At 40.6% G+C, this 18,828-nt stretch overlaps 1 protein-coding gene across 1 annotated transcript in view; it reads right to left on the bottom strand.

The window, feature by feature from the left end:
* The window catches only part of kcnh7 (potassium channel, voltage gated eag related subfamily H, member 7), a 93,526-nt gene extending 74,903 nt beyond the window's left edge, over positions 1-18,623 (bottom strand). Inside the window, 2 exon segments of the mRNA XM_042512823.1 lie at positions 16,809-17,039; positions 18,380-18,623. Coding sequence (XP_042368757.1) covers positions 16,809-17,039; positions 18,380-18,455 — 307 coding nt within the window. The 5' untranslated portion in view covers positions 18,456-18,623.
* Positions 18,624-18,828: the final 205 nt, after the last annotated feature.

Here is an 18,828-nt window from a genome sequence, read left to right as displayed (position 1 = left end):
AGTGTTTCATTTATGCATGCTATAATGTGAATCAGTTGCGGCCATCAGATTAAGCCATTCAAGCTGTTCTTTTTTTTCATATAAAGTTTTTTCTGTTTGAAGGAGCCTCAGCAGGATGTTCAATGTGACAGCAGCACTAACGACGGATCATAAATGCGCAGTAACTATCTCATATTAAGTTGCTGTGAGCTGTAAATTCTCCACTTTTAAGCAGAAGAGAGAGGAAAATGTTTTCTCAGAGCCTTACACTGCAGAGTCTCTTCCTCCTCTGTGCCGCTGCATGCAGCCTCTACCCAAGAGTAGCGTGTAAATCAAGAGCATTCAAAGTTTGGGTACCAAAATGTCAGCAGAAGTACTGCACAGCACACTGACTTGCAAAAAAAACCAATAACCTACTGCTCAACTTGTAGCAATCTCAGTGGACTGAGGCGGGGGGGGGGGGGGTGACCCCTGGACTGTGACAAATCCACAAACCATTACAGCCCTGGGGCCTCATGTACAAAGGGTGCGTACGCACAAAAACGTGGCGTACGCTCTTTCTCACGGCAAAGTTCAGATGTATCAAGAGTGAAATGACCGTGGAAATGTGCGGTGCCTCACGCCAACTTCATAGCTGGCGTACGCACGTTTCTACAGCCGTTGATACTTTGGCGACACTCAGAGGTGATCCTGGGAAACATAAAATAAACACGTGTAACCAATCCGTCCTCTGAATGATGACTTAATGATGTGCACATCAGAGACACATGAACAATTAACACCAGTGAACAATTAACACACACACACACAAACATACGTGTCTCCAATTACATGAGTGGATATAAAAGCGTGCGCAAAGTGGTGCAAAAAGTACCGCTGAAAACAATGGCAGCTTTAGCAGCATTAGAGGACATTGCAAATGGTGCAATTAGAAGAGAGCGTGTGTTTCGAGACAGAGACGATGTACTGGCACACGATGACGACTGGCTCATCAGCCGCTTTAGGTTCCCGAGGGCAATCCTCGTGGAACTGTGCGCAGAGCTGCGGCCGGCCTTGGAGCGCAACACAGCCAGGAGCCATGCGCTGCCTGTGCCCATACAGGTGCTGACCACACTGGGGTTCCTGGCAACCGGGGCATTCCAGAGGGAGCTGGCCGACCGATCGGGACTGTGCCAGTCGACCCTCAGCCGAGCCATGCCAGCCATATGGGACGGAATTATCCGCATGTCAGCCAGATATATCAAATTCCCATACCATGCAGCTGAACAGGTCAACATTAAAGCGCAATTTGCAGCGAGAGCCGGTTTTCCTAATGTAATCGGAGCTATCGACTGCACACACATTGCTATAAAAGCGCCGTCACATGATGAATTTGTATACGTGAACAGGAAACACTTTCATTCCATCAATGTACAGATCATATGTGATGCGCAAATGCAGTTAACCAACATTGTGGCGAGGTGGCCTGGTTCAACGCACGATTCACGCATTCTGAGTAACAGCATGGTTGGGAACAGACTACAAGCTGGCACTGTGCGCGATGGGTGGCTTCTTGGTAAATAAATTTGTCGTGTAATTGTCCTAATATTAGTTCCTGTGATGCGCATTGAGCATGTGCGCCCCCAAATCATATCCCGTCTTCACCGCATCATTACAGCGGTTAGAGTTAGTGACTTGCTGTGTTTTGCTGGTTAAACTACAGTTTCAGATCTTTCTAACAAGCCCCTATTTGTCACTGTGCGCAACGTACTCATGTTAATAACCCCGTGCGTAAAGACTTATCTGCCTCACCTTCTCCCCGGCGCACTTCTGCACTAATTTGCAACAATAGTGTGTGATCCGTGTAAGTGTATAAAATTAATGAATGGAAGCTTAAAATCCCGTCTTACTCATCTTTTGTTTCTTATTTTCTGATCGTGCAGAGAGGGGAATCTCAGGTGCAGGGCTTATTTAAATATGATTTGCGTATTTAAATGGGGGCGTGGACAGGGAGTGGTCGGGTACTCCAACATGTGCGCTCAATTCCACGCTGATTGGGATGTACAAAGGGAATGTGCTTGGATTCATGCGTGCGCCCAGATTCATGCATCAGGATTTTTTTGTGCGTATGACGTTTTCTGGATTTGAGCGTACGCCATGTTTCAGTAGGAAATCCACGCAAGTCTTTGTACATGAGGCCCCTGGTGATTCCACATCAACATACATTTCCAATATCAGTCTGAACTGTCAATAATGCCCATGACTCCATTAGTATAAATGAGGAGCACAGATACAGATCATTTACTTGTTACACAAACCCATCATCTAAATTTGGTTTTTGCATAGGGCGGTCCTGGCCAAGACGACAGCACGAAGAAATTCACGTAAAAGCACAAGTGGAATAAAAACAGACAGCAACTTAACACAAACAGACATTTAGCAGCTTTCAGATACTGAACATGTGCATTTAGTGTCCAAAAGTTCCTTAATCCTGTTTTTAAAATCTCCCAGGTTGAGAAAAGAGTTTAGTTTAAGGTGACTCTGCAGCTGACACCGAGATGACAAAGCAAACACACTAAAAGCACTTCCACCGAACACAGTGTGGGCTCGAGGAACGACATAAAAAAACTGTCCATGTGACCAAAGCTTGCGGCTGGAGTCAATAAACAACATAAATAAGAATATACCAGTGTTCCATGATACAGTATATACACCCTATTTCTAAATATTTACATTATTACCATCCTGATCATAGTATTTGCTACGTTATACACACCTGTATACATAGACCCTTATTTATCTATTACGAAACATATTTCTGTCCTCCAGCTACAAAACCCCCAAAGCAGACATGTAGGATCAATTTGAGAGTCACAGTGATATATCACGGCTATTTCATCAGTTGCCAGGACAACACTGTGCTGTAATGCGCACAGAGATGTTTTTTTTACAGGGATGGCAAAGTGACAGTGTGACAGGCAGGAGGAAATCCATCTGAATATTGAGGCATGCTAAAAGTACAGCAGGTGTCTACTTCACATCCGTCCACTTTGTCTGTTTTTAAAAATGCTACAAATCTCCCAGAAAACGACCAATCTGCAATTCCTCTCCCCGGCAGCCTGAAGACGCCGTTCAAGAAACTCGTTATAAATGTGATCCACTGTGAGGCATGGACACGGAGGAAATCGAAGCCTTCGCTACAACACAAATCTGTCCATGTCACTTAAGACTGTGAGTGGGGGGGCTTGCTCATTACGCTCCTTTCTCCCGGGCTCATGAGAACTAATGACAGCGAGCCGGACAGCTGCATTCAAAGTCACACACCATTTGCCAAAAAGCTCCTTTACTTATATGATCATTTATGGGTTTAATCTCTGTTGGGCGCTACAATAACTGACCATTTTTACAGCAGCCTATTGAGAATAATTCCATCTGCATAGGCCTAAAGACAGAGGGTGCTGAAGACAGAACTAGGGCCATTTATTATTCAAAGAGCTCTCAAGCTGTTGGACTGGATTCAAGAGGGCATCCCGCAATGGAAGAAGCCACCTGATATTCACCTGATTTCTCTCTCTGACACCTTCATTTATTCTCTCTTTCCTGCTCACTCACTTCATCCCTCACAGTCACACACGTCACACTGAGTTTAGTGCTTCTCCCTACATCCCCACACTCCCTCTGTCTCATTTATGTGCCTAAATTTGTCTTTGTGTTGCCCTCTCTTTCTCTCTCTTTCTCTCCCCACGCTGCATCCCAGCTTCTCCTTTCTTTCCTTTTATCTCCTTTCATGCATATGTCTTTCACAGACACAAGCTGTCCACTGTATGCTCTCAAACACAGTCAAAGAGTGTGAAAGAGACTGCGGGCAAAAAAACAGAATAAGAGCTTATCTTGTTTGCGCAGCGGTGGATCTACAAGAATTGGTTTTACAGAGAATGGCTCCTAGTCCAGAGTCACACCGTCAGACGAGCAAATAACCCGAGTCATATCGTCATCACTTATCACGTCTGGCTTCCTCTCAGGCTACAGAGCCTCGATGAGGAGTCACTTGTTATTCTTAAGAGCCGTTCACACAGCTTGGTGGGGTTGCATCGGCAGCTTCTACACCGCAAGAATATGAAATGTCCAGCATAAAGACGCCTGAAAACTGAGGCTGTCAGTCATCTTTTTTTTAGCTGATGACTAATTGTCATTGAGAGAATTGCAATTAACACTTTGTGTTGATTTTATGACACACTGTGGTGCCATTGTGTGTTTGGCTGTGCATCTAGACAGGAGTATTTCGTGATGTTTAGAAGCAGGTATGTCTCTCCTTTAAACCAGAAATGTGGGATTTTCTTTTGCATGCATCTCTACTGCAGCCTGCAAACTGTTGGCAAGTTGGTTTGTGTGCAACGTATCCATGACAACACACAGAACTGACCGTAACCAAAATGCGAGGCCATGTGTCACAAACTGCAGTAAAAACCCCAGCTGAGACTAGTAATCTTAATTGGCTGTATACATGCCCAAATAATGCTCCCAAAACCCAAATTATACTGGGATATCCCACGTCTTAATCCGAAAATGCTAAATTTTGGGGGGAAAATGGCCTAATTTGGACTATTTAAACGGAATATGCTTTTAAATGACCTGAATTAAATTCAGAATATTGTCATATTTAAAATATTAGTGTACAGGAAACGGAAGCCAATGTTGTTCTGCTGCAAAGACTTATCTTTAATGTAACAAAACATGGTTCATACTGTGGAAAAAGGCTTGAATTATTTTGAAAATTTAGCATACTATGTGGATAGTAAAAGCACTGGATGCACTGGGGAGGCTTTGTTTAGCCTCCAGGGCTGAAGTTTGGTGTTACACTGTATATTTACTACTAGACAACTTCACAGCTAATGTCCTCTGTTCCGTTCGCCAACACACGTCTGCTCCGAGCGCATCCACGATCGCTCTCTTTCTCTGTTGCTCACCATATACTCAGAACACACTACACATGGAGCTATGACACCATCCAAACATTTCCATATGAGTTATCTAATTAGAAGAGCTGAATGGAAGCAACAGCTCTAGCGTAACTTCCCCAGAGCTGTCGAACACACTGCTGCACCCGAAGTGGAGACTCTCTGCTGTGAATCACGAGACCCGTTACGGGCAATATCTTGCTTCAGAAAGCAACAAATACAGGAACATATGAGCTGAAACAGAAGAACATGCCCATCAGCAGTGAGGTCAAACAGACACTGGAACCATGTGCTCCAGTAGACATCCACCAGATGATTATGCAGCGAGTTCACTTTCTATTTAACGCCACATTTTTAACATCAGCTTTAAATTCCCCTTGATTGTGGAATCAGCTCAAATAATTCTGACCAGGACGATATCGGTATCGGCAGATATTGGCTTTAAATCGAAATATCAGAATTGGCCAACATGCGGATTTTTGCCGATATCCCAAACCAATAAATCTATTTTTTAATTGACAAAGTGAACATGTATAAAATTTCAACATTAAGTTGAAGTACTTCCTTATTTTGCAAAATGAATGAAAATAACATACTAGGCATGATAACAATTATCAAAAATTGATTAATCATTCGCTAAGAATTTAATCGAACGTGAAATTTAATGGATTAATGGATTAAAAAGTATGTAGCACTCTCAAAGTATATGCAATATGATGCTGTGAGCTTTGATTAAGGAAAAAATGCTTTTGGTTTTGTTTGAAATAAGCAAAGTTTTTATGGTTTTTTTAAATAACGATTAATCAATTACTTGATCGTTAATTTTATCAATAGTCGATAGAGGAAAGTGCTTATGATTAGCAACCCTATTATATATGTGTAAGTATTGTATATAAGTATTGTGTTTTATGTCTCCGTCTGCTTCATGATCACTAAAATTAGGTGGGGAAAAAGTCGGATATATCAATATCAGTATTGGTTATCAGTTATCAGCCAAGTGGTTGTTTTTTTATCCACATATTGGATATGGGCAAAAAATATGAAAATATGGCTTTTAAGCGCACAGAGACTAGATGAAGGTAGTTGGCTAGGAACAGCATGGCATGTCGGTGTGTCTTTGTGTCTTCATGGCCATTTTTCAACAATCCAGTCCAATTCATCCTGACAAAATGTCCTGCCTACGTGTCCAGCTTTCTTGCAGGAACTGGTCATAATCTAAAGCGAGATACTCCAGTAATGTCGTTTCAATTTACTTCAACAATATCTCTGGTTCTGCTGTCCTGCAATGTTAGAGTGCATGCTAAATCAGCAGGGCGCTCCCTTAAAACAAAGTCAAATAAATTACATTATTTCACTGATATCAAGCATCACGTTTTAACTGATTAATCAACAGAGTCACTTTTCAAGCAGACCGATACGTATGGCCTGTTACTTGGACAAAACGGGTAATCCAAAAAATTGTGCCAAGCATTTTACTTTTTATTATTAGATAAAACTGTAGCAAAAATAACATTTAGTCAAAGGGGCGAGGTATTCTGGTAGATGAGAAGATGGCGTATAACTGATCCTGAGCGATCGCAATCTGAAGGTGATACTAAGCGATCACAATCTGAAGCGTCCGCATTGACAGGCGACATTTTAAAGTTCGGAGAGGAAAAAAAAACAAAAAAAAAAAACTCTAATCTCAGTGTGCATCACTGAAGCACAACTAACTTTAATCTATTTATAGCGTGACATTTTCAGTCTCATTTGCTATTTGCAAGTGAAAGCTTTTCCCATGTACTGAGCTTATGGATTTCTAGATACGCCGGGGCCCCTGAGAGTCGGCTCTTTAGCAGGGGAAGCGAGACACTGTGATTATTCTATTTGAATCACTAAATGGAGAGGCAGATAAAGCTGCTGTTGATGAGTAAGTGCACGCTGCTTTGGGTAGATCTATTTATTTTTGCTCTGTGGTTTAAATGCTCATTGAATCTAACTTGAGCCGTTTTTCATTAACAAATAAAAGACCGTAGACTGAGAAGCATTGACTGTAGCGTTAGCCGTGGCTGCTAACTACAGCGTGTGGTTAAATGCAAGATATGAAAAAACATGGTCTTCAAAAATAAGATTGTGCTTCTTAGCCAGCTTTTTGCTTTTTAATTTGCATTTGTTTTGACGGGATCGTGTCTTCCTGCAAATCCAATTTCTCACCACTTTACTGTCTAATTACACTGTGATGCATTAGCATTTAAATAGACCGCGTGGCTATCTGTTACAAAGCCGTGCCAGAGGAAAACGAACCCAAATCCAAAATCTTGGCAACAGTCCAGCCTTTACTGTAGGGCCACATGATGGAGGGACTTTGTCAATGGCTTACTGAATGGAAAACGATTATGTTTCAGGTCTTTTCCCTTTGCTCTCATCCGCCGTTTGAACAAATGATTGCTCTTTGTGATGGTCGCTCTGTATTTTTTTAATGACGTTTTTGGCTCTGACCTGCTAGTTCTGCAAGGTGTAAATGTCTCACAAAGAAAATGATCTAATTTAACATGAAGGATATTAGATTTTTTTTAAACAGTTTTGCTATTTGGAAAGCCAGTGACTTTATATGACCAGGTGCAAGTGGAATCATTTTTGTTGCCTGAGTTTTCTCCTTTATGTAATTTTAATTGTATTAAATATATCTGTTATCATCTGTCTCACATCGTACACCCACAAAACATACTGGGTGCACACGCCAGTCTGCATATCATACACACACATTATTCACAATGACCACTGCGGTATCCTTTTGTTCTTTCACACAGGCAGAGGTTGTTTTTTTCCATTGGTTGTGATTGGAATAACTAAAATGCACAGCAAAGAGCAAAGCACAATAGCACTAGTGCTCCTGCTACTGCAACAAGCATTTTCAGTGTCCTAATCATCTTATTAAAACTGCTACAAAAGAAAGTTTGCATTTCTATACCTTTCAACAACACTGTGGTTAATGTGAGGTTATGATGAGGCACAAAACCCACATTTTGTGTCACAAAAGCTGCTGGAAATGAGGCAAAGGGTCACAAAAACATTTACATTGGGGGCGACTGGAAACGCTGTGGTGACTTACTAAGAAAAACAAGCATCAATGGGCACAACCACCTCTGGAAACTGCGATGTGTCACCCCAAAACAGAGCACATTCGGGGCAACAAACACTGCTGGCAACCCGACAACAACTTGATAAAAACTAGATTTACAGCCACATGGTTGTATGCCTCCATACATCGGTCAAGTGTCACTTACAGTTTACATTCATGTCTGTGAAAACATGATATTTCACAAACATCTTCCCCCGACAGCACAGAAGATCTCTATAATCAGCTCAGTTTCAAGGTAGACACCAAAACTTCTTTAGTTATGGCCAAAAAACAGTTTTTTTAATCAGACATAAAGCAATATCACATATACCATAAAGAATTAAACAATAATAATAAAAGGTCACAGTGATCTTGACCTCCAGCCACCAAAATCTAATGAGTTCATCCTTGAGTCCACTTTGAGTTCCCTCTTGAGATATCAGGTTCACAAAAATGTGCCGTGGAGACATAAAAACACCCATCATTGGTTTGCAGAAACATGGCTGGAAACACAGCAACAGCTCGCTAAAAAACACCTACGTTTGGGGGTAAAACTCCCCTGAAAATACCACCATGTGTCACTAAGAACACACTTTTAGGGGCATAAATGCTGCTGGAAATGCGGCGAGAAAAAACACACTGGAAATGCAATGTGTTACTAAAAGCACAAATGTTCAAGGTTCAAGATTCAGGAATCAAAAACCTTTTTGTCTATTACATCGTGCCAGAAAATTGCCTTCAGTTAGGGGCTCAAACAACATGAAAAAGAGGCATTCACACCCATGAAACTGACATAAAATCACACAACAGATCCATAGATCAATAAAAACATGTGCAAAGCCACATTAAAAAAGTAGTGACTATTTCACCTTGTTTAAATTCAAAGTTTTAGTTACTCAATTATACAAGAAGCTGCCATGACTGACAGCTGTGACAGCCAATCCGTGTGCTTGCATTCAATGGCGCTGCTTGCGATTGGTTGGACAGGTGCTTTGGCAGGAAGCATAGCATTGGGGCATGTTTTCCAGCTCTTATTCATGTCGCTGCATAACAAGAAACACAGCCCTGTCATAGCTGATAACAGCATTCTAAACATACTAGGCAGTGCAGCAGAAGCCTTCAAAGCTGTATCTATAACGCTGATAACCACGACTGACGCCTATGTTCAAGACTTGAACAGGATGGTTTCACTGTTACTCAGAGCTGACTGAGCTGAGATGAAGCAGAAAATGCATCTTGGTCAACAAAAATCCAGGTGACACAAAAGGTAAATCTGAGAATAGCTGGCCTGTCCAGACGTAAAGAGACTGCTGTTGAAGCAAGAGCAGCAACCAGCTCAGCATCTAAACGCCGAGCACAGGGGTTTAGAATAAACCTTCGACACGGGTTTGAGTCCTGCCCGGGCCCTTTGCTGCATGTCCTCCCCTCTCTGTCCCCTGCCTTTTTCTTTCTGTCTCTTTCTATCAAATGAAGCAGAAATGTCAAAAAAAAAAATCTTACAAAAATAACTTTTGCCACTTAAATGACTGCTACTTCTCCTACAGAGGTCATCGAGATTTGTGCACTGGAAGGCAAAAGGACCAGCGGCTCTGCGAAGGCAAAAATCAGAAAGTATTAAAAATGTGGCGAAGATTGTGCTGACGAGGAGAATCTCCTTCACGGCCCGTAAAGGACAGCGGGCGATGCGTTTATGCAGACCCTGGGTCACAGGATTAAAGAGGAGAAGATTGCCTCACAGAAACCCCAGTGGTCCACCACGAGGAGAGCAATCAGCTTGCCGCAATGACATTTCCCCTGGAATTCCAATACAGGAGACAATAGAGATAGGGACTGAGAGCTGTGTGTGTGTGTGTGTGTGTGTGTGTGTGTGTGTGTGTGCGCGCAGTGGATAGGGACAGGGATAGAGGTAGTTACATCTAAAATGAAACAAATTCTTAAACAGCTGCAATCCAAAATCCTTTATTTTTAATCTTATTGTGCTCCGTTCTTTTTCACTTCGCTCATTTATGTTTTCAAAGATGTACTATTACAATGTGTCAATTTTTCCCACCGGAGCTGCCTCTTCAGTTTAGCTCACAATTGGATTTTGCAACGAGCAATTTAAAACCAAATGTATTGTAACTGTAGATATGCATTCATGTTCTTTTGTTAATGAAAATTTTCCATCATTGACTACACAATCTGATATTGACTCCATCTCAACGCTGAGCGCAGCCTTGGCTATTTACTGGGGTTATCTCCACAAACGTAGACTGTGTAAGATGAGAAGACACTCATTTATATTAATGTTGCTCAGTAGTAGGGCTTCTATTTAAATTTCAGAGATTTAAATCATCAGTCCGAGACCCTCAGTTGACTGCGATTGCTTCAAATGAGCAGTCTTTTTTTTTTAGCTAGTTTAGTGTGCCGTGCGGTGTACTGCATGGGACATTTTGGTCCCCAGATTTTGCTGCGGAGTGAGCGCTCCTGACTTTCATGCAAAGAGGCCATGTGCTTCAAAGTGGTGAATTTGCAGCCCACAGCCACTTAATGTTCTCTGTCTTTGTTTCTTCAGTTCAGCTCCTACAATAAGACTAAACTACACTGTGTAAACAATAATGTAACATTCATTTTGTTAAGTTAAAAAAATGTGGCACTGAAACCCATTCAAACTGCAATTTTTGATCCTACAGCCATAAAAGCAAAAAACATGCATCATATTATTTCTGGGTGTCACTCTGGGCTTTTGCCTCAGAATTCGTAATTTTTGACCATTTTCCAACCAATTACATACATTTTATCTTATTTGTCATATGGAGAAAATGCATTTTATTTACACTATGTGCACTGTCACAGTCAGCGTTGCTGCTAATCATTGACATATCCCAGGCTGTGATCATTTAAAAAATCTACTTTGCAAGTAGTAAATTGAAAATAATTTTTGTGTTCCTTTTTCATCTAAAAACAAAGTGGCATCATGTTCAAAATTGGCTTTAAAGGGTTAAAAATCTGAAAATAAATATTTGATATTTATGATTGGAACAAATGATGGTAAAAAATTATGTCAATGAAAGTAGAAAATAATAGTAATGTGTAATCTTTTTTGAAAAGCTTGACTTTAACAAGTGCATTTTGCGTGCAGAGTGATACGAGTGTTTGTAATATTAAAGCGGCCGCTAAGGGTTAAAACAACTGTGTGCGCATACCAATTTGAGTGAAAATGGAGTATAAGTTGTATCCTGTCAGTCTTGCCACAACAGGGACACATCATGAGCGCTCGTGTTATATATATTCAACTCTCAGGAGCAAATAAAGCTGAATCGTTGCACGTTGGAAGTGAGATTGAGTACATGCTTGAATCAAGGCTCTTTTAGCCATTAATTAAGTCAAACTATGGAAACAAAGACTCAAAGGATATTCAGCCATACTTGCTTATTATAAAGAGGAGCGTACTGGAGCAGTGTGCCCTGTTGAAACAGGTGTATGACCTTCCCTGGAGAACCTCTGAGTCAGGTGAGAGGAAAACACTGAGGTAATTAGAGGCGCAGCATACAGAATGGTAATGAGGCCTTTTCTCCCCGTTGCAGGGTCCGACTGTCAGAAGTCCTCCAGCTCTTTTTATCCAAGTCTCCCGTGGGCCAGCCGGCAGAAGGAGGGCGTTCGGCCATCATTGATTTCCCCTCTTCAATGCACCGGTTTTGAAGATCAATGCAACATGAAGGTATTTGTGTCCTCATTAATGCTGTTTGCTCAGCGGGTCGATGCAGATTGAACCCCCAGCGTGGCTCGGCTGACATTAGGCTGGCCTAGAGAGGCATCAGACCTCTTCTGGTCATGTTTAAAGTACTTAAATCCTTTATCTCGCTAATAGCACAGAATACAAATAGTCCTTTTGGAAGTAAATGTCCTCTATTCCAAACTTAAGTTCACTAACAGTGACAAAGCAAAAGAAACATACTCAAGTATCAAATGAGAAAGTATATTAGTCATCCTGAAGCTTGGCTCCCCGAAGGCTGCTCTTTGGTAACGTGTCTTAGAGCCTTCAAAGATTTTTGCTTGGTTAATTAGTTCAACAAATATTCCCAGAAGGTTTCTACATAACGTCATCTTGTGGTAATGCAAGACTGTTCCCTGATGAGAGGGCTCACTAATAGTTCCTGCCAGCTCATTTTTAAGCATATCCCAACAGAACATCTAGAGAATGTTCCTTTAAAAAGTGCTCGTAACAATGACGTGTTCTGGTAAGCTTACGAGAAGCAACCAAGAAAGTCGTGTTCAGGTTTCAGGAACTTCCTGTGTTTGAAAAACATGGCCTGAAAATCTTGTGCAGTAAGGCTGTCACAAAAAATGACACCAAGTCAATGCCAAAATATTGAAAAGTGCCACAGGTACCAGGGATGCAATTCTTCTAGACCTGACAGGGCAGCATAAACGCCTACAGTCCTTCTGGTCCGCTGCAGCTGTAGCAACAGCTCTGTATCAACTCATCGAAAAACAAAGCATATTTTTTAAATTCTTTGCAATGGGAGTGCCACGTATTTACGCTGAGATTCAAACATCATGGCGAGTCACTGAGAGTCTGTTCTGCACTGAAGGCTGCACCTTCGACATTTTTTTTAGGTGTTACAGTTGAAAAATGTTCAACTTTGGGTAAAACGATGCACTCGTCAGTGTCATGTTTTACCCGCCGTCCGATCATAGTGAGGGCCTTCCTCAAAGACCATCTGTCACATCTTACACGTACAAGTGCTCAACATCAACAACAAAGGAGGAGAAATATGTCAATATACTGTCAGTAATACTATAAAGTATTATGTTTCCTTGCCTTACAAAATTTCATGAACGTACTTTACATTCAAGGCAAATCATCAGAATAAAATTTAAATTAAACTGTAAATGTTTTTTATAAAGAGAAGTGTATGTTTAAGTGCATGGGATTTATTGTGTAGTTTTTTTTTTACCGTTAATGAACTTCTAGTTTTGTGACATGCCAAATCTTCAGCAACTAAAACAGAAAAATTAAATGGACTGAAAAGGAAAAAAAATCTCTCTAATGGGCAAAATTTCAAAACTTTTGCATTAATTTTCATGGACCCATAATAAAATTTTTTAAAAAAAGAGCAAAGAAAGGTATGTGATTGCAAAATGCACATATTAACCCTTTGAGCCAAGAGCAAGTTGGTGTAATTTCTCTTAAAAAAACTTGTGGAAAAAGGTAACCAGCAAATTGGTAAGGAATGTTCCACAAATTACAAGAAATTAACAGATTCAGAAAATTATTTTTGAAAAGCTAGGGAAAAATAATATGTACGAAGACATTTCGAAATTACAACTACAAATTAGAATACATTTTTAAATTATTTTTATTTTTGAGCACTTTTTTCACTAATTGTTGGGTAATTATCTTTTCTTTTTTAAACTTTATTTTTCCTTTTTTCCCACAAATTTTCAGATAATTTTCTTTTTTTTTTTAACTTTCTTTTTTTTAATCAGGTATTTTTTTCTTTTTTTTTTTTTTTTTTTTTTTAGCTTTTTTTGTTGATGCTGATTAAGTTAATTTTCTTGTACTTTTTACTAAATTCATGCTAATTTTTGGGTCATTTTTTCTTTTGTTGTTCATTGTCTCCTCTCCATGTTTTAGAAAGATATTTTTACCGAGGTTTCAAGGGGTGAAAAGTGTGTTATGTCGACAGCTAGACAAGATAACCTTGCCATTATGTTACATAACTTGGGAGTTTATCCACAGAAGATTGCTAACAATTAATTTCAGTACACACAACAAAATCTCATGACTTTTCCAAAACTTTAAACTATTTTCATAAATTCCACATTTTTTCCAGGTCTGGAAAAAGTGACTGTGAAATGCCATGACTTTTCCAGATTTTCTATAACCGTGGGAACCTTGATAAATGTTCTTAGCTCATTTCCACCCCTGAATGTGAATTTAGTGACAAGATAAAAAGAAAGGGCGCTGCGATGCAGTCACAGGGGCAGGATCTGATCTTTAGCACAGGGAAGCAGAGGGAAATTGTCGTTTTTATGATAAGGACTGACCTCCTGATCCTTGTCAAAGTTCAGTAAAGATAATATTAAAGAAAAGGCTATGGGTTGCATATCCACACCAACCACTCCACTCAAAAAATAAGCTGACATCTCCACTCTGCCTATTCCCTCAAGTATTCTTCAAAAGCTTCATCTCACTCTCTCAACCTTTGACCTCACACATCCGTGTCTCCACGGATACTATCATTTGTCACTGCTCTGTAAACCGCCGTCGACCTAATCTACATCACCTCTCTCCCTCTGGGTTTTCTTAAACCTGCCTCAGAATGAATTACACCAACGCACGCACAAGTGGTCAATCTTTAAAAGCCACATCATCATCATCATCATGGCTGACCCAGAGCTCCTCTCTCACATCAAATCCCCCTGATAGCTTCTTGTTTCAATATGCATGAGAAAATACATCTCTTTGAAAGCAGAGAGGTTTTTTTTAACCCTTACTCCACATCGGGAGCTTTTAATGTTTCTCCTGCAGCACTGATGAGTCACCAGGTGCAAACTGTGCTCCCTCACTCACAGATGCTGCTCAGGGGGACATCCTCCTTAACTCAAAGACGCCGACGCTGACATAGATCTGAAGTGGGCTTCACAGGAGTTTGCAGAAGTGGTTTATTCAGCAAAAATTGCTCAATATTTCAGAAAAAAAAATTGGCAGGGCTCCAGACTATCTTTTCCACTGGTAACTTCTTTGTTATTAACTTTCTCAGTTGGTCGCTGTAGCAAATGATTTGGTCGCACCCTTTTTTTGGTACACTAAATCAATGACCTTGCATGTTGATGAATAGTTGTCTTAACTTGCATCACCTCACGTCACCGTGTCTCAGCCAGAGAGTTGCACATGAACACACCAAACCGACACTCCAAAAAGTATGCATGTTCTGCGCCTGCATGAGAGGAAATATCAGCAGATACAGCAGATAGACACATAGACTAGAATGTAATCTATTTGCTTCATTTGCCGTGCCAGATCTGGTGAAAATTAGGGATAAAAGTTTGCGTTCACTCGCAGACAGCTGCTCCTCTCATCCATCAATCTGATCAGTCTGAATGAATTTACACATCAATTATCCACCCCGTGAGGAAAAAAGAACTCATGGAAAGCTCTGTCTGCACTGCAAAAAACTGACATGGACGCACTCATTTAAAAGAAAAAGAAAAAGTATGCTGTTATGGTCATCAGCTATAGTCTGCTGCACATTTTGAAACATGGTTGCTGCTAAATCAATTGTTTTGTAAAGTTCTATGTCCATGCATACACAGGCATTCACGCACTGTACACCAAGTGCTACCGAGGGAATCATTGATAACTTTCATCATGCACTCACATAGATGCAACCACATGAAGTTTTAACTCCAACACTCCCGAAACACAGCTGCATATGTGGCCATTTTGAGTTTCAATGATTGTTTTAACATTGATTTCTATTAAATAGCTACCAGTTCTGCAAACAAGTTGTTTTTCGTCAACTGATTCAGGCTATTGAGTGTTATTCATTAATACAAAAAGTATAATTTCTTGTCGTTTCAGGCTGTGTTTTAGCTAACGTTTTAATTCTGCAGCAATAATAAAACTCATTCAACCTTATTAAAGACTACTGCAAATTTATTTTAAAAATGCTGCACCCCATGGGCTCAGCATAATTGTGGTAGATTGATTTTTTTCTATTAAAAATAACTCCTTACACACCTAAGTATTAGCAGTCAGTGAGGATAAAACATAAGGCGCAACATTTAACAAACACCAGACGATCTCACATAGAAGATCCCAACATCATCGGTTTTATAAACTATTCATCCTCATTTGCACCATCGTGAAACCTCACATTAAGCGTTATGCAAGGAGGCTTAATCATCTGAATACATATGTCATTGTTAGAGGTCAGCGCATGAACTCTCTCTGAACCAGCACAGTCGATGTGACTGGTTTAAACTTTCACTCTGCAGCTCGCCTTGGAACTCATCAAAACAATACCAGCTGTCAAGCCAAGTCATGATCTGCATGCAGTATTCATAAGCAGCATATGCACGCCAGTACATTATCTAAAGTGTGGGGAAGACACACAGACAACTGTCAGGTCTGTGAGGATGTTAAAACTCTAATGTGACAAAAATGTGGCTGAATGAAAGCAAAGCGACATCTGTGCTCACTGAATTGTACAGACGCTATTTTTTGGAGATGATGAGAAGAGAAACAGAGAGACCACACACCTCACTGTCTTCACATTATTCTTTAGGGAAGTGAGCTACATCCTTCCCAGGGTGCCCTATCCTGCGCAGGCTAATGAACATCTCTCCCAGCCACCCAGCGCTTGCATCATTTCAAAACTGGACTTCACAGCAAAGGAAACGTTCACAGCTGCTCTTCTCCCCCCTCAGGGTTCTAAATGGGTGCACTCAGTGATTTGCTGCTGCAAAATGCTCCAGATAGAGCCGACTCAGAACTAAAAATTACCCACTGTGTACCTAGAGTGTGAGACGTTGTAAGAGTCACCTTTTGCACATTTATCGCACATCTTTGAAGCTTGCATCAACACTGCAGCTGGGTCTTGCATGTGCAGCATGCAACAACACAAAACACTGCAACACAATTTTTTTTCAACCATTCTTATCAGTCTAATAGTGGAAAAGAGATCAAAATACTTTTGGACAGACCTTTAATGCACTTTACAGCAAAACTACAGCAACAGCTTTGTGTTGTCTTGTGCTGCACACGCCACCTGAGCCCACATGAGACAGCGCTCAGCACTCACCATCCTTGCGGTGGTAGGTGATCTCCACCTTGCGCTCCTCCGAGCCCAGCAGCGCCTGGGCCACCTGGGCCACCGAGTGTCGGGTGGTGAACTGGCCGTGCAGGAAGTCGCACGTGCACGGCTTCTGCATGACGTCCGGCCGGGAGAAGCCCGTCATCTCGCAGAAGCCGTCGTTACAGTAGATGATAGCGCAGTTCTGTACCCGGGCATTGGCTATGATGAATTTCTTATCTGTGAAGGAGAGATAGAGGGAGGAGGAGTGTTAATTTGGTAATAGGCAGAATGTCACATAACCACTTTGCTGTAGTGAATCACTTATCAAACATGTGGATATTGAAATTAATACTTTAAACAATATGCAGATTAACATTTTTACGACAGAAAAATAAAAACACAGGTAGGTGGGCGTAATCTGTTTACATGGGATTATCCTTCATAATATTCATGAAATATACATATATATATTTAAAACCCTTTGTTTTAAAAAGGCAGCATTGCTTTAGATTTTTTTAACCCTTTGAAACCCAAGAAAATTGGCTTGATTTCTTTAAAAAAAAAAAACTACTAAAAAAACAACAGCAACATGGGAATAAGGCAAGGAGTAACTTAAGAATTGAGCCAGAAATAAGCAAGAAATTAGTAAAAAAGTAAAAAAAAAAATAGTACATTAAAAAAGTACATGAAAATGAGCAAATAAAAAATGAATAAATAAAATCCCCCAAACAAAAAAGTTATGTAAAAATAAATTATTATTATTATTAATAATAATAATAATAATAAAAAAAAATTTAAACTGCTTAAAAATTATAATAAGAATAATTCTAAATATACAATTTTGATAATTATAAATATATAGTCCTCTGGTCTATTTTATTTTTTATTTTTAATTCTAAATCTCCTAATTTCTTGCCAAGCTGCCCAGGGTTCATACATTTACTTTTATTTAAAATGTTTATATATATTTACTTAACTTCATACTTGTGAAAGGCATCTGCATACAGCACAAGAAAAGTGACGTTGATCCATGTTTCAAAGGATTAAAGTCATCATGTAAACATTTAAGCTTAATTATTTCTTACTTAACATTCATTTAAAATAGAATAATGTGAGAAAAGCTGCACATTTCCAGCTTTACAACCACAGTTATGCACAGGTGATGATTGTTTACTCGTTTGCTTTAGTCAATAGGCCTCCAGTGTGCAACACAGCACACATAATCTATGAAAACTAAACAACACTGCAGGATTTAATAAGGGCAATGCAGGTATTATCATATTGGGGGATATGATCTGAAAGTTATTAAATCCCTTAATCCTTGTTTTTCATATGCAGCTTTTTAAACTACAGTCTCCACTGGAGCAGGAGAGCGGAGGGTGCACTCCAGCACCACAGAGCTGTAAAACAAGATAAGGCTGCAGGATGATTAAGTTAAAATTACTTTTCACGGATCCTTGACAAATCATTATCTATTTCCTGAGAGAATAGTGAGGATGCAGCAGGACAGACACAAAAGGCAGGCAGCACAACACAGCGCACCCACACAGCGCTGGACGCCGGGGAGATGTACTCACTTTGTCCTTCGAATTTCCGAATAATTACTCCCAAAAATGTGTTTTGTGGCGCAACATGACCCCTCCGGACAGGCATGATTCCCCTCCAAAATTAAGGATGATAAAAAAAAAAAAATCTTTGGCTGTCCAAGTAAGCCGGTCCCCCAAAACCGTCAAGTTCTCGCGGATGTCAACCGAAGCCAGAGGGGGCTCCCCGTTTTCTTTGTCACCAGTCAGTCATCCTCGTGAGAAAATCTCCCCCCGCTCTCTTTTTATTCCCGACCCCCCGTGTTTCCCTTATTTCAACTCCGACGCGTCCCCGTTGAGCGCATCGCAGACGCTTCCCTGCGCTCCTCGCCGATGTGAAAAGAAAGGAGTCGCCAAACCGCAGTTTCACCAACATCTCACCGCCGCTCCTCGAAAGCACTGTGCGCGTTTGTGTCGGCGCGTGAGCGAAATGTGCGCGCGGG

The sequence above is a fragment of the Plectropomus leopardus genome, chromosome 24, assembly GCF_008729295.1.
Source record: "Plectropomus leopardus isolate mb chromosome 24, YSFRI_Pleo_2.0, whole genome shotgun sequence".
NCBI classification, from domain to species: Eukaryota; Metazoa; Chordata; class Actinopteri; order Perciformes; family Serranidae; genus Plectropomus; species Plectropomus leopardus.
This window is presented reverse-complemented; position numbering and strand designations above follow the sequence as displayed.